Source organism: Triticum aestivum, chromosome 3D, assembly GCF_018294505.1.
Source record: "Triticum aestivum cultivar Chinese Spring chromosome 3D, IWGSC CS RefSeq v2.1, whole genome shotgun sequence".
Classification (NCBI taxonomy): domain Eukaryota; kingdom Viridiplantae; phylum Streptophyta; class Magnoliopsida; order Poales; family Poaceae; genus Triticum; species Triticum aestivum.
Window position 1 is genome coordinate 611,988,736 of NC_057802.1, and position 24,869 is coordinate 612,013,604.

The window sequence follows — 24,869 nt, forward strand, 5'->3', positions numbered from 1 at the left end:
AATGGGCTTACCTGGCCCGAACGAAAGCCCTGTTTTCTACTATTGTACAGTGCACCTTCAACCGAGAGGTACCAGGTTCCGTGACGATGCTCTCAAGAGTGTGATGACGCCGAGCCAAAGAGACGGACTACCCGGAACCCTGGCACCATGAGGGGACACATAGCAACTCCCACATAGGAAAGTGACACCCGTAGGTGCTGCCGTTGCCGGCGCTGGAGCGCAGAGCTTTCGCTGGGACCATACAACTGTCGCCCACATACTCAAAGTTACCAACCCAGCATGGAAAGGTGGGGGGTTGGGGAGGGCATGACTGCCCACGACAGGCCTCCAAATTCCTCCAAATTCAGAACAAGGGATCGCAACCGCCAAAAGTCACCCGCCACCCTCCCCTTGCTATCCTCATACCCAAGAGGAGACGCCACCATTGCTACCACAATGCCCACCACAGAGCCAACCGTGCAGACACACCACTAGGACCGCGGCCCCGACATCCAAGATAGACACACCGTCGCTATCAAGGAAACAGGTCGCTGAAGCACCGACATTGACACGAGCTACAGATGAGTCGAATTGCGGTATTGAAATGCAACCACGGTGAGGAGCGGCCAAATCTAGATCCGCTCCATGTGCGAAGGGACCCGAATACGAGCGACCATCATCAGTAGGGTAGCCCGAAGATGGGCCGCCGGAGAAGCAAACTACTAAAAGGACATTTTGTTAATTAAATTTAAGTTTAAAATTTGCCACAAAATACAAAGAGAACTGATAAACCAGTACGGAGGTAATAGCAGGGCTGAGCAAAAGACAGACCTCGTCCAGTCGGCGACGCGGCCCGTCGCTTGCGGAAGCCACACGCGGCGAACGAGCGTTGTGTCCTCGAATCTTGAATAAAAAAATCAAAATCTTAGAAATATAAAACTACTTTTATTTTAGAACAAAGTTAGCGGTATACTCCTAACGAGAAGAAGTCAGTGCTGTATGAAAGGTCAAAGTACTGCGAAAACAAATGCTCCTTCAATAATTGAGTTCTCCACCCACAACAACACCCACGCGCTCTGTTCCTCCTTTGTGCGGACAGGGATGAGAATGAACATATCTAGATCTGCATTTTGATCCCACCACCCCCACACACGCATCCCAACATTTGACGGTGAGACTGACGCCCTCTTAGGAGCAGCAGGAGGAGCCATGGCGCACCTTGGGGGGCTAATCGCTTCTGCTCTCCTCAAGGTGGTGGGGGATCAGATCGGCTCCGTGCTCGGCGGCCAGATCAAGCTGCATCGCAACTTCGACAAGGACCTGCGCACGATGAAGGAGACACTGGAGTGCGTCGAGGCGGTGCTGCTGGACGCCGAGAGGCGGGCCATCACCGACAACGAGGTCCGCCTGTGGCTGAAGCGGCTCAAGGACGCCATGTACGCCATCTCCGACATGCTTGATGATTCCGAAGCAGGGGAGGTAACTCTAACTCCAGGCCCTCTTCTTTGTTCTTTGCTATAATATCTTATTGTCAAACTTGTTTTAACTAGTATCTGTTTGTGTACGCGAAGGTAACTAGCAGCCTATTATGTACTGTAAGTATGGTACTAAATTAGTTTAAAAAATAACTAAAGCACCTATGTTATGATGATTTTTTCTTGGAAGCTTTGAATGCGTGATTTTGGTAGCACAACGATTTTCTTTATGACAAGCCAAAGTCTTTACTTTCAAGCTAGGAACATTGTTTATGAAGTGTTGTAAAATACTTTAGATCATTGAAGTTCCTCCTTCTCAGTCTCATTTCAGGTAAGAAAGCAAGAAGAGTCAAAATGTACTCTTTAGAGGTTCTTTGCAGATTTCTTCACATTCTAATTGTTCTTGTACTCCCTCCCGCAAAAAGTGTGTTCTGGTACTCTAGAAAAATAATTGAGCGCACCACAGGAGGAGGCAGGAAGGCCCCATCTGGACCGAGCCAAAGCTGGAGGCGGCGTCGGAGATGACCCCCCTATTGGGTGTCGGCATCTTTTTCTTAACTGGGGAACTTCGCAAAATAAATTGCTCATCTGGTCATATAGTTATACCATTCGCTGCGCATTGTATAACAGAATCTATCTTCATCTTGGTCCCTAACAGTGAGGATTGGTACAGTCTTTACAGTACTACTTAAAAAAAAGGTTATGATAGACAATAATGCAGCTAGGCTGGTAGCATGGACATGCTCATTTACCGAGACACTTCCAAACATTTAGCAAAGTACTAACAGATCAACGGAAATATCTCTTACAGGTCTCCCGCAGGAAGAAATTGGCTGCTGTGGTCCCTTTTCTCACAACTGTTCACAAGATTAAAATGGCTAATAAGATGAAGACGATGAGAGAGCATGTGGCGGAGATCACAGCTCAACACAAGGCCTTCAACTTAATGCCAGGGGCTGGTGCCAATAAGCAGAAAGTTACCGATACACGTGTAACAACATCATCGACCCTGCAGGCACAGATCATTGGGAGGACTGATGAGGAAGAGAAAATACTGGCTTCTGTATCTAAGGGCATCACAGAACAAATCACCTTTCTTCCTATATATGGTATTGGGGGCCTTGGCAAGACAACCATGGCCAAACTAATCTACAATAATAATTCCCAATTCCAAGACTACTCAAGGGTGTGGGTTTATGTGTCCCAGACATTTGACTTGAACAATATTGGTAATTCTATAATATCACAACTTTCAGGTAATACGAGTCAAGACACTAACAGGGAGATGATACACATTGCTCTTCAAAAGCTGTTTGCTGAAAAGCAGAAGATTCTGATCGTTTTAGATGATTTGTGGGAGGGCAGTGATTTTCTTTTGGATGATCTGAAGGCTATGTTAATGGTTGAGAAGGCAAGCAAGGTGGTTGTTATACTAACCACACGGAATGAAAGCATTGCAAAGAAAATGTCAACCAGACCACACAAATTAGCACCACTGACAAATGACATGTGTTGGACTATAATAAAGCAAAAGAGTGGCTTTGAAGAAAAAGATGACAAAGCTAAGCTGGAGCAGATTGGAATGGACATTGCAATGAAATGTGGAGGTGTGGGTTTAGCAGCTCAATCACTTGGGTACATGTTAAATTCTATGCCAACATCTCCTGAATGGGAGTCAGTGAGAGACAGTGATATTTGGACTCTATCTGCTTCAGACTCGGAAGATACACCTTCAAGACAGGTGATTGCATCCTTGAGGTTAAGTTATAGTTCCAGGCCTTCATATTTGAAACTGTGCTTTGCCTATTGTGCAATCTTTCCAAAAGGTCACAAGATTGTCAAAGATGATCTAATTCGCCAGTGGATTTCTCTTGATTTTATCAAGCCAACCAGAACATCCTCCAGTCATCAGCTCGGCGAGAAATACATTACGGAGCTTTTAGGGCTGTCATTCCTTGAACACTCAAAGTCATCACTGGTTAGTTTCTACATGACTTGTACAATTGAACATTATAGTCTTGTAAGGAAACTCACACAATGCCTATTTCTGTAGTACACATGCACAGTCTGTGATACTGAAATGGCAACAAATTCTGTCTGTGAAAAATGGCAAGATAATATATCAAGGGTTTAGGTGGTTAATTCAGTTTACAACATGCTCCAAAATGCACATCCCATACCACCACACATCCAAGCTCAATAAAAGCACATTCCTGATTATCTTGGCAATTGACTTTATTATGGCATGCAAATAAAAATAAACATATCCTGTAGAAGTAATGGCTAGCGGCGGAAGGTAACTTCCATATGCAAGAAAGCTAATATTCAAATTTTCATGAAGAAAAGTTGGTCTTATCACCCTTGGGATTCTCTATCTTGCATAAACGTAGCTTCTCGCTTGCTGGGCCTTTTTGCTTATTTCCACTAGCATGATTGATTAGTACAAGTAACTATTTCCTCCCTTCTTTCTCGATGTATGCTCTTCTAAAATGCATACTTAAGATTTGATGTGTAATATGCATAAAAGTATTTTTAATTGCTGTGCACAAGCCAAAGTTAAATGATTATCATGGATTAGGAAGCTGAGTATAACCATTGTCATGCCAGTGAAAATTTGGCTAGAACTCTGACAGGGGCAACTTGCCTAGGATTAAGATATAAGAGTCAATGACATGGGTTTGGAGGCCTCATGACATTTGGAGGGTGGGTTTCAAACTCTGAAGTGCAAGGGAATTTCCCATAATCAAATTTACATTACTTGCAAAAAATGCTACGGTGGCATACTTCCATATATGTTCTGTTATTTAAATTAAATCGATTGAACCGCATAAGGGCACACAAGGACATACTTTCATCGACATTATAGTATGTACTATATGTGCTAGTGCAAATCTGATATTACTAATTGCTTTTATTGCAGACTGCTAGAGTGCATCCTGACGATGTTACATTATTCACCATGCATGATCTTGTGCATGATCTAGCCAGATCGGTAATGGACGATGAAATTCTCGTCGCTAGCAAAGATGGCAACCTTGGGGGAAGCAACTGCCACTTTGCATTGCTCGATGATTGTAACAAGCGATTGGAGTCACCCAGGATAAGAGCACTCCATTTTATGGACTCTGCTGAAATTGGACTTCATGATGCTGCATTTCCATCTGCTAAGTCCCTACGTGTCTTGGACTTAAGTCAGTGTTGCGTACATAAGTTGCCAGATTCTATTGATCGATCAAAACGGTTGAGGTATCTTAACGCTCCCAGAATACATGATGCAACGATTCCCAATAGTATAACCAGTCTATCAAAATTAAATTACCTCAGTCTCCGTGATTCTTCTAACATCTTGACACTGCCACAGTCGATTGGAGAAATTGAAGGCCTGATGTATCTTGATTTATCTGGTTGTTCGGGAATGAGAGAACTTCCAAAATCCTTCGGAGAGCTAAAAAAATTGGTGCATCTTGATTTGTCAAAATGCGTTTGTGTTTGCAATGTATCAGAGTTCTTGGGGAGCCTCACAGAACTGCAATATTTGAACTTGTCAGGATGTAGATCTATTGGAAATCTACACGCATCCTTGGGTGTCCTATCTGAGCTGCAATATTTGAACTTATCATTCAGCTCTTATGTTAATTGTAGAAAAACGAAATTATTCGATGCCTTCACCAAAGTGGAGCATTCGAACTTATCTTCAAGTCACTCTTGCCTCGAACAGCTCCCTGAAGTTTTGGGCAACCTCAATAAACTCAAGTTTTTAAACCTATCAGGTTCTTATTGTCTCAAAGAGTTGTCATGGTTATCTGGAAACCAGAAAAGTTTGGTGCATCTTGATTTATCGAAGTGCAGAGAGGTTAATTATATACCGGAAGCTTTTTCTGGATTTACCAATCTTCAATATTTGAATCTATCGGCATGCCTCCGGTATAGACTTGACAAGTCACCTGTATGTCAAATTGACCGTTTGATAGACCATATTAGTACCCTTTCCAATCTAGAGCATTTGGATTTGTCTAATAGTGGTGATGCTATTTGCTCTTTACCTGAAAGTCTCGGTAACCTTAGAAAGCTGCACACACTGAACCTCTCACACTGCAATATTACAAAGATACCAGAAAGTATAGGTACGATTGATAGTTTGAAGATGCTATATTTTAAGGGATGCTGGCTTCTTTCTAATGTACCGCAGCTCAGTGCTAGTTCCATATCATTACCACTTTTTGGCGTGCATGCTGGTGATGGTAAATCGAGCAGCAACCTTGTTCTCCTACAAGGCATGAATCCTGTTGAGCTGAAGATCATCCAACTTGAAAAAGTGAAGTCGGCGGAAGAAGCTATGTGTATAAAGTTGATGGAAAAGGAAAGACTTCAAGACTTGACTCTCCGGTGGACTGAAGATGCTCAGAGGTTTGTGGATGATGAAGTGTTGTTGGAGAAACTAGAGCCACCGAGCAGTTTAACTACATTGATTATACAATGGTATAATGGTGTCAGTTTTCCATCCTGGCTCAGCCAACTGCCAAACCTGACATGGCTAGCTCTCTACGATATGAAACATCTGGAAGAGTGGAGTGCATCAGACTCCAGTGGTGCGAACGACCTCAGGTTCCCTATGCTTGATTGTTTGTATATAAAAAGTTGCCCCAAACTGAGGATGCAATCGCTTCTTCCAAGAGCTAAACGTTGGTATATAAGTAAGAGTGATAATGCACTTTCATCATGGGGAGAGTGTACTATGTCAGACACCAGCTCTCCTTCTCTAGTAACTACTGAACTGGCTGTTGCAGACTGCGAGCTGCCTCTGCATCAGTGGAGACTGCTTGGCCATCTCTCTGGCCTCACTGAATTAAGGATGGAACGGTGTGGTGATCTGACCGGCACACCAGAGATAATCCAACATCTCTCTTCCCTCAAAGGTCTAAGCCTAACAGGCAAGGAACATGAAGAACTGCCGAAATGGTTGGGTGAGCTCACATCCCTTGAGAGGCTGTGCATAGATGCATACACAGGGATAAAGGAATTGGATGAGAGCATAAGGAAACTAAGAAAGCTACGAGAGCTAAAACTGTACAACTGTAACAGCATGTCATCGTTGCCCCATTGGCTGACAGAATTAACCTGTCTCAATACTCTTGTGATCAATTTTTGTGAGGGCATCAGGTCTTTGCCGGAGGGCATAGAACAACTCACCAACCTCAAGAAACTGAAAATTAACTGCCCTCATTTACAGAGGTAGTGCGAATCAGGGGAAAACAAGATGAATCTCGCTCACATCAATATATTGGTATGTACTGCTCCATTCGCTGTTGGTTTGAGTGACACATTCTTTTGCTGTTCTAATCTTCTTCCATCGTTCTTGGTTGGCCTATGCCAATTCTCTCTTGTCCTTTGTTCGCTTGGTTTGCTAACACATTTGCTGGCGTTGATTGCCAATTCCTTGTTGTTTCTAGTTGTGCTCTGGCATGTTCTCTTCAAAGTATGTCCTTGCTTGGTTTTGTTCTGTTCTGCCTGTCTGATTCTCCTCCAAAAAAATGTTTCGATTTCTTGAAATGTTCTTTCACGCAGAAGCGTCCACTTTTTCGTATGCAATTCATTCTTGTTTCTTTTATGTTAAAAAATGACACCTTGTTTCCCAAAATATAGCATAAAAGGATGGGTCCTTTGTTTTGGGGTGATCAGCAGGTCCATTATTTGAAATAGGATTGCATGCTGACTGCATATTTCTAATCAGAAACACATAGGCTACATCCTAGCAAAATTAAATTAATTCTAAGATTAATTTCCTGTTTGATGAATTGGAGCATAAAAATCTTGGGTTTTATCATTTCTGCCACTAGTTGTAAAATGCCATCGCTCCATTAGGCGCATGCTAAAAAATGCCACTAGACACCATTACTATTAGCTCAAAGCCCGTTTACCATGTTACATGACCAAAATGCCCATGGACCAACATGTCAGCTCTCCCTCTATCTCACTATGATAAAGTGTGTATTCCACTCGATCCCCAACGGTGTTCTTATTTTCCTCTAAACTTATTCGCTTGCTTACTCCTGGCAAGTGGGGCCCAGACTTATTATCATGAGATAGAGAGAGCTGACATATGGTTCTAGGGATATTTTGGTCATATTACATGGTGAATGGTTTTGACCTGATAGTAACACTGTCTAATGGCTTTTTTGAGCAAACACCTAACGGAACAATGATCTTTGAGGTGTCTAATGGCATTTGTTAGCAAGCATCTCACAAAACGATGGAATTTTTGAGCAGTTGTAACTTCTAATGGCAAAACTGAGTAGTAGGACACAACTAGTGGCATAAATGATAAAAACCCAAAAATCTTACTCCCTCCGTCCCATAATATAAGAACGTTTTTGACACTACACTAGTGTAAAAAATGTTCTTATATTATGGGACGGAGGGAGTAGAAAGCAACATGATGGTAGTTTGTCTTAAAAAGTAGAAACAAAACTGCTGCATGTAATTCGTTACATAATCCTTACATGAAAAAACGCCTAGAGTTTCATATACGTTGGCGCATAAGTGTTTTTCTTGCATTGTGAAACGAAGCCTTGTTATTCAAAACTTGCGATAAATTAAGGTGGAAAATAACAGAAAAGTACCGACCTGCTCCTATGCTTACAGGGGATATTTTTGCATTTCAGTCATGGAGACAGAGGTGATCATCAGGAGCACCTACACTTGTAACTGGTTTGCAAAATTCAACCGTAAACAAGCCTCTCGAACCGTCAAGATGAATCCAGCAAGGTGACCGCTTTTTTTTGTGATGCGGCCCACTTTGTTATTAAATTATTTGACTTCATCTGTTCTTAACTGTAACATTTAACGGGAGGTTTTCAGGTAATTTCCTGCTGGTCACCTTCGGCCATCCGTGCTATCCAACGGCATCAGCATCCTCTATCATAGCTTTCCCTTATGTTTTGCAAGTCCTGAAGACGCCCCCATCGATTTGCAGCCTTCCCCTGTTCCGCTTGCCCTTATGTTCAAGTGTGGATTAGGATTACAGAAAAGGTTGAATACATCGTTCTACTTCTACCTGGAAGACGCCCCCGCTGTTCATGGCGTTCCCCTGTTGTGCTTGGCCTTGGCGTTTAAGCGCCTGTTGAGATTCTGATGCATTAGATTGCGTTCATACAGAAGTTACATTGTGAGTTGTGTCATCAATTATTAGCCCTTTTTGTGGTCGCTCATGGACTGTGATATGTATAGCTTGTGAAATCACTTTGCTATTCATTTTGGCCAAAAGAAAGTTAACTATTCATTCCACTTTGCTGTATAAGACTTGATAGCGTGACTTTGCTGTATAAGGCTTGATAGCATGACATGGACCTCTGATACGCATCACGTTTTAATCTTCATGGCTGACTCTCCCTGTCTCCCTCCATCAGTATATTTTGTTTGGGTTATATTTTCTGTCGAGAATGATTATGGCATGGCTGTTCCCGTTGCTATGTTGCTAAAGTTTAATAGCTTGCTTGATTGTTTGAAGATTAGTGATGTGACCCAAATGTTATGCTGGACTGAATTAATGTGTGTCTGTCTGTCCATTGGACAGGCAGCCATGAAACTAGATTGGAAAACAAGAAGAGAAGAGAGAGTGAAGCGCACCCAAGGTCCTCGAACTATTCCGAAGGTGTCATGTAGATCCTAAAACTATGAAGAGTGGCATCCAGGTCTTAAAAAGTCCTTGAAGTGTAATAATTGTGTATATATGTGACACCTCTGAAATAGTTCAAGGACCTACATGACATCTTTGAAATAGTTTGAGGACAAGGATGACACACATATTGCACTTTGAGGATCTGAATGATGAGTTTCATAGTTCGAGGACCTATGTGACACCTCTGAAATAGTTCGAGGGCCTATGATGCACTTCACTCGAGAAGAGAGCAGCTGTGGAATGAATGCTCGGCGGTCAGCACGCAGGCCGCCGGTCCCCTTTTCTGGAGCATATGCATCCATGTACTTGTGTCGCGGCGCCAGCACGTCATCTCCCCATTGTCTAGCCTCTCCCTGATGGTGCCGTGGCCGGCCTGTGGTCACTCAACATTGCTGTTTTTCTGCCAGGGACAGTGAAAGTTCAGAGAAGTTCAGAAGTGATATTCAGGTGTCAAATTCAGAAAGAACTGCTTCTTTAGGAGCTTTGAGCATCTACAGCCCGACCCCCTATTTTTTCCCTAAACGCCCAGAACGTCCATCCAATCAAAAAAATTTGACCCAACTCCCTAAACGCCCGGACTGACCGGCGCACCTCAAACCCATCTTAAATTTGGGGTCAATATGAGGCTGCCCGGTCACGCCCGGGCACCTCCACTTACCCCACATGCAGTCACTCGAGCCTTCTTCCTCTGTCATCTCTATCTCCCGAGCTCAGAGCTGGTGCCCCGCGACGACGACCACAGGCGCGCTGGCTGCCGTGCACGCAGCCGCCGGGGCGCGGGCGTCTGTAGCCGCCATGCGTTGGCAACCAGGGCGCACGCGCGGGCGCGCGCAGGCGCCGTGCGCTGGCTGCCAGGGCGCGGACGCGGGCGGGGGCGGGCGTGCACAGCCGAGCGGCGACGGGCGTGCGTAGCCGATGTCCGCGGGCCGCCAGGGCGCAGGTGCAGGTGCGCAGCCCGAGCGACGACTCGCGCGGACGCGGGCGCGCGGCGGCGGCTGCCAAGGGCGCAGGCGGGTGCAGCCAAGGGCGCGTTGGCTGCCGGGGCGCGGGCAGGCGTGCTGGACGTCGCCGCGGCCGCCGTCCGCTGGCCGCCAGGGCGCAGGCACGGGCGTGGGCACGCGCAGCCGCCGGGGCGCGAACGCGGGCGCGCAGCCGAGTGGTGACGGGCGCGGATGTAGGCGCGCGCAGCCGTGTACGAGGGCGCAGGCGGGCGCAGCCACGGGCGCGCGGGCTGCCGGGGCGCGGGTGCAGCCTCGGTGTGCGCAGCCGCTGTGCGTGCAGACGGCGGCGTGCGTGCGTAGCTTGCATGTTGGCTGGCTTGCGTGCGGGCATGGCTTGCATGTCGGCTGCCAGCCTTTTCTTCTCGTCCTTTGTCTTCATCGATCATCGTGCGCTGGTGATGCCGCTCACAAGGTGCTCGTTGAAATGTCTGAAACAATAAGGGATCAAGTAGGGGGTGTGGATAGATGCAAGCAAATGTTGAAATGTCTGAAAATATAAGGGGTCGACTAGGGGGTGTGCATAGATGCAAGCAAATATGAGAGGTCAAAACGAACAGGCATTTAAGTGACACTATTTGTACATTTTCGTTGTAGATGCTCTTAGAGCATCTTCAACAGACGATTAAAAATGCCTCACGTGTTGAAAACAGTCATTTTTGTGCGCCGAAAACAAAAAACAACACTTCAGCAGACGCGGTAAAATAGAGCGCGCATAAAAAGCTTTAGCTCACGGGTGTGCGCTGCAATTTTGGGGCACCGGATTGTGCGCGCAGGCTGCTGTAGGTGGGGCCGCCGGCTTGGGAACCATGGCTTGGGCACCATGGCTTGGGCACCGTGTTTTTATTCATCTGAAAAACCTCTTCGTCGCTCCCACTCACAAAAAGACTATTTTTGTGTTGTAAAAGAATTATTTCGTGCTAAGGCAAAGCGCGCCTGTTGAATATGCTCTTAGGAGCTTGTATGCAAGATGAGCTTTCCTGCTACGGAATGCCGAGTGAATTAGTTATGTTTTTGTGTAGTAATATGTCTCTCATTAATAAAATAAAGATTCACTTACAAGCCATGTAAATATCGACATTACTGGACTAAAAAGATAAGATAATGATATACAAAAAATCAGCGCTTGTCCCTCTTCACTAAGGAAGAGAAGACAGATCACCTCTTCACCTGAGCTCGACGCGGCTCATTTGCTGATCAGCAGCTTTACGGATCTTCAAAGTAGTTTGCCTGAAGCAAAACCATTGCCGTTGAAAGAATCAGACCGGGGCAACGTGTTCCCGGACACGCCATCGAACTTCAAAACAGACACCCCCGACTACGACGATGGAGGAGGAAACCAGAACTGTCATCCTCCAACCACAAACCCAGCAGAAGATGCACCATCTTCCAGCTGTCACTTGCATAGACAACCGTATATGTGTACTTTTTTTTTGAACACAGTACAGATGCAAGCGCTCATATATACGCACATACACTCATCCCTATAAACGTACACACGCACACCCTATCCCTATGAGCACCTCCGAGAGACTAAGTCGGCATATCATCTTGAGATTTACGAAGTTACCGTATACGCACATTCACTCACCCCTATGAACGCGCGCACACACACACCCTACCCCTATAAGCAGCTCCGAGAGACTGAGCCGGCATATCATCTTGAGATTTACGAAGTCACTGTAGGTGCCTCGTTGTTGACGGGAACGTCTCCTCTCACTGAAAGCACATCGCCGAAAATCCTAAAATAAATCCAAGAGTATCGCGAGCACCAGGACTTAACCCCGGTGGGCTGAGGATACCACTGTCCCTCTAAGCATCCGAACCACAGGTTGGTTCGCCCGTCTATGCGTACTCCTGGATGACAAAACCTCTCTGCTCCATAATGACGTCGGAGACAACGCCGCAGCAACGGGGACAGAGCAGAAGGAGAGACACCTGATGGAGTCGCCGTCACCGCCTCGTCGGCACCATCCATGAACCCTAACGCCGTCGATCTAAAGGATCAGCAAATACATGATGCCATCAACTCTGAGACGCCGCTATGAAACGCACCACCGGTGTGGGAGTGAAGTTGAGGTAGATTTATTTGTCCGGGCGCCGCTCCCATCGCCCTAACGGTGCACCATGATCTATAAATCCAAACCCTAACTACAGAGCAGAGGAACGGGGTCCCTTCTCTCTCCTACTGCCAGAGCGGCAGCCGAAGGGAGAGGGGGCCAGCGCTCTCGCCGGTAGAGATCGGTGGAAGGAGATTGCCTCCCTAGTCGCCTGGCTCCTGGCGGCGGCTAGGTAGGAAAACGAATCGGCACCACACCGTCTCTGTTCCTATGCGTAGCTGGCCTCGCTAGTGAACTAGTTGTCTAGCTAGGCAACATACGTGTGTTTGACACATATCCTTTGCTGTTCTACGCCGCAAACCCATGGATACGTACGTATGTACGTGAGCTTAAACAGGCACATGTTTGTTGCTCCAAAATAAAGAGGTCGTTTGAAATGCTCTCACCCCAGCTCGCCTTCGCTCCCGCCCCCCACGCCAGATCAACCGCATCAGCCGCCTTAGCCAGCGCTCCCGCCGCCGCTCCGCTGCTCCACCATGGCCCCTGGTCGCCGTCAAGGATCGCGCGCCACGCCGTCATCATCCACAGCCCTTGTCCTTCCCTGCGTGCGCCACTTCCGAGCGAGGCTCGCTCGGTGGCACAAGAAGATTCCGAGCGGATGCGCTTGCAGAGATGGTGAGATCGGACAAATCGATCCATGACGAGACGTTAAGTGGATGGACCACATGAGGGAGCTGAAGGCGGTGCAATCCAAGGCGCACGGGAGACCGGATATAGCAGAGGAGATGCGGGCGTGCCAAACCATGATGGAGGTGGCGACAACGACACTTGCAGAGGTAATCGTCTCCGCCGCGATGATGGGGGAATGCATCGGGATGTCCCAACCATCGCAGAAGAAGCCAGAGCTGATCCTCAAATGGGCTGTGCACGAAGCAGAATCGCAGGACCCGATCCAGAGACACAGATGGGGGTGTGTCCTTGGATTTGTCCCAAGCCCACCCGAGAGGGGCGTTTTGGGACAATGGTCCAGTCGAACCCATGCTCAATACCGTCGGACCATGGTACTGTTTGCATATGGATTCACGTCTTATCAACATTCAAATTTCACAGTTTGCGTTAACCTCTCCGTTCAAACTACAACGTCAACCTTCATCACTTTGCTCGTAGTCCTGGCAGGCTCACCCTTTTTTATGGATCCTGATAAGTGTCACACGTGTGGCAGAAAGCAATTCCACTTTGACATTTTTTTATGGTAATTTTAGTTCAGTTTTGCTAGAACTCATTTAGATGAGATTTAATTTGGTCTCATTCATCTTTTATAGTCATTGGATGTGATGCTATAAGATGCGTGTGTGCTGACGTGGGTTGTACCCGTTCTTGTTTTCTAGGTGAATGAGACCAAATTACGTCTCATCTAGATGAGTTCTAGGTACTCCCATTTTAGTTGCCCGGGGATGGCAACTTTAGTTGTGAAGCATGACAACTTTCTGTTTGGATGGTAAATTTCAGTTTTTTTGGGGTCTCATTTTTTTCAGATGGCAATTTTAGTTGTAAAAACGTCAGGGCGATGTTACTTCATGCCACACGTGTGACACTTATTATTTGAATTTTTTATTTAAACCTGCTGCGCTGGCACACTACCCTATGTTCACTGTAGCATCAAAGGACGGTCTAGTATCTCTAGAATAGTATAATACTACTACCGAAAGCACTTTCCGAAAAAATTAAAAATAATGAAAGCTAACTGAACAAACATGAAGAGAAACTACAGATTCAGCTATTTGTATTCTAGCTAAAATATATCCTCTGACAATTTGCATGCACGAACTGAGTGCAGCTACAGTGCCACACCGAACAGTCACCTTGACAGTTTATCAGTGAACCAAACTATATTTATCTCAAAAAAATAGGACTGGAAGATAACTTGTCATGCACAACAAACATAGTGCATTCTTTTATCAACAGACTTTAGATGGGTGCAAACTAGCATTCGCAGACATGTAATCCTACTTTGAGGTATGTCAATTTTGTGTTGGCAGTATAGAAAGATTTGAATTAAAATGATTTCACTTCACTTGTGGTGGGATCACTCCTGTTGGGCAGCCCGATGCAGTAAAGAAATGTCCTCGGTGCAGCCATATGGAGACAGGGTTTGCAAATTCTAGAGCAACTAGCTATTTTTATCCCTATGGTGTTACAGTGATGTAGTTTTAATTAGCGCAGGTAGACCTGATAAAAGTTTCTTCATGGGAGCCTAAAAAAAACTTTCTTCATGGTTCACACCATTTTTTATAGTACGCGCCATGCACAAATCCCTGTACAACTTGCTAGAGAACCTACGAGGCCGAGCGTAGGTGAGGCTGCACCATGGCTCCATGCAATATTTCTGCACCCCTCTCCATGGCGGTCCGAAAGAATCTCCAGGGGCTGTCAGGATTCTTTGTCCGTGCATCACGGACCATGTAGCACCATCATTGGTATGGGGATCTATTTCTGTCTTAACTGCTGGTGTCCCAAAGTTGGCTGTTCGCACAAAATATCTATGAGCAGCAGTTCCAATCTTAGATTCATCTCTAGCTACCATCGACACCATGACCGCATCCATGGATCCGAGCGGGTCATTGCAGATAAGGGAGATGAGGTTGCAAGAGGAACACAAGAAAAGGTTAGCAAGAGGGATGAAACTGCCAAGGGAAGTAGTCAGAATTTTGTGTAGAGGCTATTGAATTCATGCTCCGGCCAATTCATCCAAAAGTCCGAACTGATGAAGGGAGGTGGGCAATATATTTGAACACTCCATATTGAATTCATGCTCCAGCCAACTTATTCAAAAGTCCGAACTGATGGAGGGAGGTGGGCAATATATTTCAACAGAGGCAGCAGAGGAGGAGCTTGCAAGGATGGCCCAGATCGGGGTACTCCAGCAGAACAAATCATTGCTTGGGCTCTGGCAGCGAATGATTCACTGATCCTAGCTCGACAAGTGAAGTGGACAACATTTTGGGAGATGCAACCCACCGGCTCAACCAGCATAGCTCAATGTGTTTCACACTACCCATGATCTCAGAGGTATCTGGTAGCTTTGCTAGATGAAGTTACATCTGCACTTGATTCCTAGCTGCCCCCAATTGCTCAGGAGATGTTACCGGCCCGAGCTTGCCTGCTGTAAATGATTCCGCCCTATTGGTCTTGGAGAATTCAGGCGGGTTCAGGTTCTTCAAACTAGACGTGCCTTGCTTTTTTTCTTCAGAAACATAGGAGAGGTGACAGCGAGGCCAAGGTACCAACTACCTCGTTTAGCTGCTTTGCTGACTCGGCGGTCTGCGGAGATCTTTCATATGTACCTTTATATACACAGAGTCGAATCGAGAGACGGCTAAGGATTGTACCATTCGCCCTCCCCACAAACCCCGCCGCCGGACAACCACCAGATCCTAGAGAAGAGATGGCTGGCGGAGGGAGAGTTCAGAACAGCTTGTTAATGTCGCAAAGTCGACTGTTTATTTCGGAGCAAATACTGGAGTTGTTATCGTAGAGAGCATTTGCATGGAGTTGGGTATTCATTTCGACAGAGTCTGCCAACACTTAAAGGGATGGAAGGAGAAGCTTTTTTCGCATGCGGGTAAGGAAATATTATTAAAACTAGTGATGCAGGCAGTCTCCTCTTATGCCATGTCAGAGTTAAAATTCCCAAAAGGGAATAACAAAGTGATAACTGATGAAATATTCAGATCTTGGTGGGATGATGATGGAGTGAATAAAAAATTAGATTAGTTTGTGTGGTGGAAGATGTTGTTATATCTCAAATGTACCTATAACTTATGTATGATTCATGCTGATTTGCATCAGTTCTACCAACTTTGGGCATACTTTTGTCAGTTTTATTACAGTAGCATATTAATGAAGTGTCCAGTGTTAGTTCTTGTTTTCTGCTATTATAAGAATTTCAGGAAATCAGCATACAAAAAGTCTAAGAAAATATCATAAAAATAGGAGAGCGGTTTTTGTGCCGGAAGAAGACCAAGGGTGCGGGATATTGATTGCATGTTAATTTTAGGAAAGATATTGATTGCACATTGATTTTAGGTAGGATATAACTACCACGTTAATATTAGGAAGAAAAAAGTCCATTTTACTACCCTGAAGAAAATGGCTGGTTCACATAACCCCTGATCATTTTTTCTGCTCCTCTAACCCCCTAATCTATTCAATACCGTTCAGAAATAGGCCTGAGTGGGTTTGCACGTGTAATTTGCTGATGTGGACATGGTCAAAGCGGTATTTGACCTGCGGTGGGTCCCTCTCGTCCTACATAAGTTAAATCCTCGGGCGGTCCGAGACAAAGAAGAATGGGCCGGCCATGTCCCAGGCCCCATGTGGTGCATCGGCTCGCCGGAGCCGGCGCCTCTACCTGGGAGCAGGCTACGAGGAAGGCAGGCAAGGACATCTTCCCGCTGCGCATCCGGCGACTCCCCAATCCCCTCACCCGACAAGATCCCCCTCCCCTCACCCTCCTCTTCAGGGCGGCGATCCGGTGCCGCGTCCGCCGCCGGACGAAACCACAGGCATGTGCAGGCCTCGTCCATGGAGAGTGACGACTGCGCCATCCATGGTGAGCTGGATGCCGCGGCGTGCAGCCTACCTGTGATGCAACCACCGACGACAGGCAAGCTCGCGGTGCTCTCGCCGCGACACTCCTCCATGGGCAGCAAGCCGGGCTGCCTGGCCGTCGCTTCGGATTTCTGCTCCTCGCCGATGAACACATCGCATTCCATAAATGGCTCCTCGAGCTCCGGCGGCAGCACAGAAACAACGACAGACTTAGACGGCGCAGAGCAGGGGCAACCGTGCAACGGAGGGGTGGCCCGGCAGAGCCGGCGGCCGACGAAGGTGGAAGCAGCGGGAACCATAGGTGGAGCGGATCCAGTGGGACGACGCCGATCTGGAGCAGGGGAGGTCAAATCTGCAGATAGGTCATGGCCACGGGGAGGCGTTGACTGAGCGATGTGATCCTGTGGACGAGATTGGGTGCAGGTCGAGATTGGGGCGTTGACTAGGCAGAATCCATTGGAGGTTAGCGGTGACCTGGACAGCAGTAGGAACTGTGACAAAGAAACGGCAGCGGCAGCACGACGGGGGATCACATCCTCACCTGACGAGAGGACTCTGCAGGTCAAATACCACTTTGACCAAGTCCACGTCAGCAAACCACCCGAGCAAACCCACTCAGAACGATTTATGAACGGTATTGGATAAATTAGAGGGTTATAAGAGAGCAGAAAAAATAATCAGGGGTTATGTGAACAGTCATTTTCTTCAGGATAGTAAAATGGACTTTTTCTATTAGGAAAGATATTAATTGCACGTTATTATTAGGTACGATATAATTATGTGGTTAGTACTGAAATTGATTTTAATTCAAGCTAAACATATTTAGCACTAAACATTGGAGCAACATAGACCATTGGATAGGCATGTTTGAACGGATGAGATGTGTTCGATCTTTGCAACTCACTATTTGTATATTGGTACAATATAAATATAAATATAATAATACTAAATGCAGACGATCTTGAAGATATAACTGATTTGTACAAATTAAGGATGATGATCTTGTGAGATCATTTTTTTACTTCACTCTAGTGAACCGGAAGTAAATGCTCTCTATCTACGAGTCTATATATAAAGTACAATCATGTATTATTCTAGACGCCCAAATAGAAACGGGAATAAGAGGTCTGAGTCTGATCCTATTGGCGGGAAAATCTATTCTTCTTTGCCTTATGGTGCTTGTGCAGCTAGGAAATTCCATTCATGTTGGTACGGAATCACTCTCCTTGTCCATGTACATGTTTTGTTTCTCCTGTCAACCAGAGTTGAATAATATTGTCAGTTGAGCTGCACGAATTTCTTTAAACTTTTGTCTCAAATTAGACTTTTTAAACTATGTAAGTTCTTGTGTATAGAGCAATGCAGGGCGGAAATCGCCTTTTCAGGCACCACATGCATAGAACTATCTTGCCAGTTGGCCTGCCGGAATTCCTTCGGAGATCACACTATAAACTCTGCATGTAGGCTCGTTAGCATAGGCACGCTGAGTTGTTACTGCAAAGGTGTGACTAGAGTTGCACTGAACAATTGTAGGCATTGAATAATGGATAATGATGTGATCCAACAATAAAATCCTCTTGTGAAATGCATGTGACAATGTATATTGGTCACCTATTTGGGTGTTCTGTGGCGTGGAATCTTATATTTGGTCATTTTGTTTTTCTTTCTGCGAGAAACTTCCGATCTATTCATCAAATGTCAATGTAGTACAAAGAAAACCAGAAGTAAAAAATACAGACACATGAAACAAATGAACATCCTACTGTAACAAAAAGGAAAACATAACATATATAGACCATATGTTCTGGTCTGTTACACATAGTCTACTAGATATATCTATAATGCAGTAATGTTTTAGTTCAAAAGGCAAACAATGGCTAAAAAAATGAAAAAGACAAAGTAGCAGATTGCTTCTTGGTGATCACTTCTTCTATGCAAAATCTTCTTGTTAGAAGCTCATCCATCCAGCTCCTGGCTTGCAGACAAAAATAAAAGAAGAAGATGTCTTACTGCCTGTAAGATTGTTGATGCATGAAGAAACAAAAAAACTTCATGAAAAGACATGGGACCCCATGTTGTATGTCATCTTGGCCAAAATTGGAAGAATCCCCTGTGTGAAATTATGGAAAAACAGAAGAAAAAAAACATGTATGTGGCGGCAAGCCTGACAACAGAGAACTAGATAGGTTTGTGGTGTACAACTTATGGCTCCCTTCTATGCAACCTAAAAAAGAATTGTGCAACTGACAGAAGTAGTTTGGATATTTTTGACTTGAATAAAAGTACTTTCAGATTTGTGTCCATTGTGTGCAGCTGGAATAGAACCCGTGTGAAAAGCTTGAAAACAGAAAGAAAGGAAAAAGTAATATAACAACAAAAAAGAGTGCCCATCCTATGTGTTATTTGTTCAACTTGTGGGTGCATCTGTGCAACTGACTAGCCCATGTGTGCATATGAGAGAATTTACTTGGATGTTTAGTTTGATAAAAAAAGTGCTGCCAAAATTTGATTTGTTTGTTTCAAACTCATGCTGATTTGTTTGTTTGTTCTATCTTCCACTACCTTTGAGAGAAAAACATATAAGAATATGTGCAACTACCATGGGTTGTTGTGCCAGACTGGTATGCCTAGTTGTGGAACTACCAGAACAAACATGTGCAAGTAGAAAAGATGGGAGATGTGTTAAAAAACAAAAGAAGGGAAGCAAAAAGGTCTACTTACCTGTAGCTTGCCAAACACACCATACGCCTTCAAGTCCATCTTAATGACCGTGACAATTAGATTGCTATCCGATGCCATTGGTTGGATGGGGGAAATTACTTACACGCATGTCTAATTGAAATAGCTAAGACATGAAACTTGCTAGGTCTTTCTAATTGGAATAGTGAATTTTAAAATATGACAACTAGTATCAAGTTAATATGCAACTATGCCTTATATGGATGCCAGCTACTATAAGGTTCATGTGAAACTATGAACAGTAGGGGTGCCAACTTGAATCAGTTTCGCGTATCAAAGGAGCTTACATGATATATGGAGCCAACTACTATGAGGTTCGTGTGCAACTACAACTGCTAGAGATGCCAACAAAAAATATGACTATGAAAAAACAAGATAATTAAATTGATAACTAAGTATGGCCATATTATGCAACTTCCTCATGCTCATATCCAACTAGGAATACCACAATAGCCAACTAGTACTACAAAAATGACCAAATTGAATAAACTGTAGGAACTGAAATTGGATGTTATGCGTCTCTCTTACAAATGTCCTGCTGTTTCAAGCACTAGTTATGCAAACCTACTACTGATACAAAATCATGTACAGAAAAATCGGTAAAGAAATTAGAATATTAGCAATGTTTTGTGTGAATTACCCACAAACAACTTGTGGTATGCAACTTCTACATAATTTAACTAAAATCACTAGAGGAATTTAGTTACAACCGCGAAAATACGAGAACAAAATCATGTATAGCGTACAACAAAATGCAAAAAATCATCCTCGGCAGCAGGCATATCGTATAATCGGCAAAATGTCATTGATTATTCAGTCAACAACGAGAGAAAACCAACTGAGCATCCGTGTGGTGTGCAACTAAAAAAACAGCGTGTGCAATTTCACAACAATGCAAGCCAACTGAGCATGTGCAAAAACTACACCCCATACGGAACATGCTTTGTGCAGTGTAGTCGACTTCCTAGAGGTTCCTATGCAACTACAGAACCTGACTCGCCAACTATGTACTGCTCCGCATGCAACTTCACCAGACATGTCCAAAAAACAACTAAAATTGGACACCTAAGGCAAAATGACTAGCCCATATGCAACACAGTCAATCCGTTGACGACTAGCACTTCGCCGGAGTCTTGTGCAGACGCAGAAACGAAGCATCGCCCACCCCTTGTGACCAACTCCTGCCGCAACCCCGAGCAACTGTTGTCGCCGTGCGCGGTTCCTCACAGTCATCGCCACACGTGGCATCAACTCTGCATCCTCCCACCGCCCCCTCTACATCCTATCGCAGCGCCACAACAGCTCCGCATCCTCATGCCGCTCCAACTAAGCATGTGTGTGTGCAATTAGTCCTGCCAATTAAACATTAATGTGTGTGCAACTAGACTATATTGCAGGCCAACTGAGCATATGTGTGTGCAACTAGTCGTGACAACTAAATATCAATGTATGTGCAACTAGACTATATTGCAGGCCAACCGAGAATATGTGTGTGCGCAAAACACCTCAGAGTGCATGAACATGCTTTTATGCAATGTAGTCAACTTCCCTGTAGTTCTTGTGCAACTACATAATCTAACTAGCCAACTACGCAATGCTCTCCATGCAACTAACCAGATCTGTGAGTACATACATAGGGGAGAGGGTACACCACATGGTTTTAAATAGCCCGCTATAGCTCCGTTATAGCACTCTACGACGTTTAAAAAAGGTCCTATGCTAAGGGTCTTTTGTCCAAACACAGGACCAAACATTTTAAATAGCTTGCTATAGCACCGCTATAGCACGCTATAGCATTTAGAAGAGGTCCGCCGCTAAGAGGCTTAGCACACCAACCACCTAGCATCTCGTCATGTAGTCTCGACGCAACATACGTTGGGACCGAAGCAAGAAATCCATCCCTATGCCCCACCTGCCCACCACATCCATGGCGACTGGAACCTCGCCGGAAACCGCGGCTGTGGACGCGAAACGCCAGATCTGGGGCCTAGGTCATCCTCCAGGTAGGAGCTCGGAGGCGTGATGACCGGCCGGCAAGCTCGACTGTCAACGCATATTACTACAACAACGTTTCAGCTTGTAAATCATGGACGCCCAAAAGCCCATGTTATCTAAAGCAACTGAAAACGAGACAACCGCAAATACACCGAAATAGCCTAAACGTTTGAGGAGCCATCTGTAACCTAGACCATATGGTAAACCTGCAATTATAACGAACTGAGGAGACATCTATAGTCCTCTCATGGTAATTGCTATGAGGATATCTACTGTCCTACGGTCATCCCAAAACCAAACTTCTAGTTCTTTGAAGGGTCAATCTGCGTCACAAACTACAAGTTCAGAAGATAGTAATCAAAAACTATCAGGACATTCATTGCTAGGAGGAAACATTTTTATCGGAACAGTCATATATACTACAACTCATATTTCACCGGAGTTGCTCATACCTCTGCCAACAGAAGAAACTTGGTACCAATGTTCAATCTATCCCCCAAATATGCAGCAACGGCACCTAGACGGTACTGTAATCGACCGTCGGCATATGGGACCTAGGGAAGCAGACCCTCCTAGGCGCGGCGTGCGTCGCTAGGAGGAGGCAACAGGAGGGCGACGGGCGGGCGCGTGCTAGGCGCGTCACGCGTCGCCGGGAGTAGGCAACTGGAGGAGGCGGCCGGGGGTGTACTTGGTGCGGTGCGCGGAGCTAGGAGGTGGCTGGAGGAGCGCGGTGGCCAAGTGCGTAGCCGGGAGGAGTAGCGCGGCAGCCCTTTCCCGTCGGGGCTGCGGCGGCTGGGCGACTTCTGCTCCAGCTCATAGAAGGAGAAGGGAGGAGGCGGCAGTGCTGCTGGTCCGGCTCCCCGGCTGATCCACTCTCCAGGCTCGTCTGGTCTGCCGCCTCGCCTCGACGTCCCGGGCCGCTTCTTCACCGGATTTGATGTAGACGAGGAAAAAAGGATAAGGAAAGGCTTTTTTCTCGGAGAGAAAGGAGCGAAGCGAGGATAGTGCGTGTGTTAGATAATCTTGTCTAGGTTTGTGTTGTAGCAGTACATGTCCGTGTATTGCTAGGATGTGGTAACCGTGTTAGCTGTCTACGTGATGTTAGTACGAGTCAAATTAGGTTAGTCCGAGTAGTACTAGTTAATCAAGTCCGGCTGTGAGTCTGGCCGTGTACTTGTTTAGGCCAGGCTGAGTCCTAGTAGTAATCACCTGAGTCAAGAGTTGGACGTGGTGTGCACGATCCGTGTAGGTTTAGGATCTATGGGTCGCCGGCTGCTCCTGTATATATTGTAACACCGTGGCAAGAAAAGGAGAAAATAAAAAGAGGAATTTTTAGGGTACGAAACGTACCCTTGGCTATCAGTTTTTCTGTCGCGTGTGTTTGTGATTTGATGTGATCGATTCTGAGAGCATAGTTCCAACAGCGTGGGCTCCGAATAGATAACACTTGCGCTTGCGGGCTGATGGATTCGACGCAAAGAGCGGTCGTCGTGTGGCCGCTCAGCTCCACCAAATAGTGCGCGTGCGCTTTTAAAATTCAGTTTTTTTATTGTTTTGTATCAACATGGACTCCTTACTATAAACAATGTTTTACCTGATCTCCGATCTTTGTGATTCCATAACGTACCAGGGGCATCTTACTAGTAATTGTCAAAACTAGAAAATACCCCGCGCGTTGCGGCGGGAATTGGTTGCAATACATTTGGAAGATATTTGGTTGTATAGTAGACAAAGGTTTTGATAAATAATATGATAATTAAAACTGGAAAATACTTATGTATAACAACCCAACTTCATGATAGGCATTCATATGATCGCATAGAAGAAAATAAGCGCTATGCTCCAGTACAATACAACATAAAACCATCGGAAGAAAATGCAGAGAACATACCTGGTAATTTAATTTAACTGCATCTGCAGCGATTTGCTTGCCTATAAATAAAGGATATGTATCAAGATGAGCGAGGCAATTCTCACACATACATCATTTGTCGTCCAGGTTCAAGATCGATGAACAGTACTCAGTAATACATCCTGCAACTTATAGTTTGTTGCAACACAAAAATCAAGTGTTCTTCGATGTTTTAGACCATTATTAGTCACAGAAGGAAAAAAATGATCGCTTCCTCCAATTAAATCCAAATGCTTGGTCTTCGATGTTGTAGACAATTAGTTGCAGACGGAAAAACAATGATCGCTTCCTCCAATTAAATCCAAATGCATGGTCTTTGATGTTGTAGACAAATAATCGCAGATGAAGAAACAATAATCACTTCTTCCAATTTTAATCAAAATGTCTTGAATAAAAAACAAATTGAATGGTTAGGAAGCAAGAGTGCATGTATTGGTGATTAATAACACATCGTACTTGTAGGGGGTGGATTCACCGCATCCAGCACACGTTGGACCAGCAGGAGATGTGTACCGATGGCGGGGCTTCACGCCGACTTTTTTTTTATGAAATTCAGGTGGGGAATCTCTCCCCCTGTGAAAATTCAAAAAAGAAAAAAAGCAAAGAAGTAATGAATCTGGAGCAGGGCCTGGCACCTAGCTGTGGACCTGTGGTGGTGTTGGTAATGGAGAAGCCGATGAGGGAAATGAAAATCCATCAGGTTGATTTGGTGAATAGCAAGAGAGACGAACATGCACTGGATTTGGCGCAGAACTGGGGTAGACGAAAATCGAAACTGCTGCTTCACGCGGGAGCGTATCGTTTCCTTGCTGGAAGAAATAGTAGCGGGAGGCAGAGGAATAGGATTCGGTGGAGAAGGTGAAGGCCTCCTTTGGTTCATAGGAATATTGTAGGAATTGCAAAGGATAGGTAGGAAAAATTCCTTTGGAGCCCTTTGGCTTATAGGAACGGATTTCTATTCCTATGTAGGATAGGAATCAATCGTTCACATTTCAAACAAAAAAAAACATTGACCTAGACTCAATGGAAAAATTCCTATCCTATGCATCAAATGACATCTTTTTATCTATAGGATTTGAGATGCATGTCATCTCACTTTCTATGATTTTCCTATTCCTATACTATTCCTATCAAGCAGAAAAGTTGTCCTGGAATTTGTAGATGGTTGGATGCATTGATGTGCTAGGTTCCATGGGTTGCATGCCTACTTGCCATTTTTTTGTTTTCTTTTTGAGAGAGAGAGTGCACTGGAAACGGACGCATGCATGATGTGGACGGAGATTGACGTCCATGTGTAGCGCTAGTCCGTCCTCCTGTCCATCTGTAACTGAAAGGTGGCCGTTCTTTATACTTGTCTACGCGGGTGAACTCCTGGTTGGGCCCACCTGTAAGCCTGTAGTGGGACGATGATGTGGATGGCCT

At 45.3% G+C, this 24,869-nt stretch overlaps 1 protein-coding gene across 2 annotated transcripts; it reads left to right on the forward strand.

Annotated features, from left to right (window-relative positions):
* Positions 1–1,011: 1,011 nt before the first annotated feature.
* Positions 1,012–8,878, forward strand: LOC123080985 (putative disease resistance RPP13-like protein 1). Of its 2 annotated transcripts, none has more exons than XM_044503945.1 (5): positions 1,012–1,458; positions 2,266–3,432; positions 4,375–6,738; positions 8,097–8,219; positions 8,313–8,878. In XM_044503945.1, the coding sequence occupies exons 1-3, from the start codon at positions 1,189–1,191 to the stop codon at positions 6,688–6,690; spliced, it is 3,753 nt and encodes a 1,250-aa protein (XP_044359880.1). In that variant the 5' UTR covers positions 1,012–1,188; the 3' UTR covers positions 6,691–6,738; positions 8,097–8,219; positions 8,313–8,878. The 2 variants fall into 2 exon arrangements, with proteins under 2 accessions (XP_044359880.1, XP_044359879.1); XM_044503944.1 differs by having other exon boundaries at positions 1,014–1,458; positions 8,117–8,219.
* Positions 8,879–24,869: the final 15,991 nt, after the last annotated feature.

Excerpts from the sequence above, each read along its gene's own strand:
- LOC123080985 (XM_044503945.1), top strand. The coding sequence starts at position 1,189 with ATGGCGCACCTTGGGGGGCTAATCGCTTCTGCTCTCCTCAAGGTGGTG. Across the intron at positions 1,459-2,265 it reads ATGATTCCGAAGCAGGGGAG|GTCTCCCGCAGGAAGAAATT; the intron begins GTAACTCTAACT and ends TATCTCTTACAG. Across the intron at positions 3,433-4,374 it reads AACACTCAAAGTCATCACTG|ACTGCTAGAGTGCATCCTGA; the intron begins GTTAGTTTCTAC and ends CTTTTATTGCAG.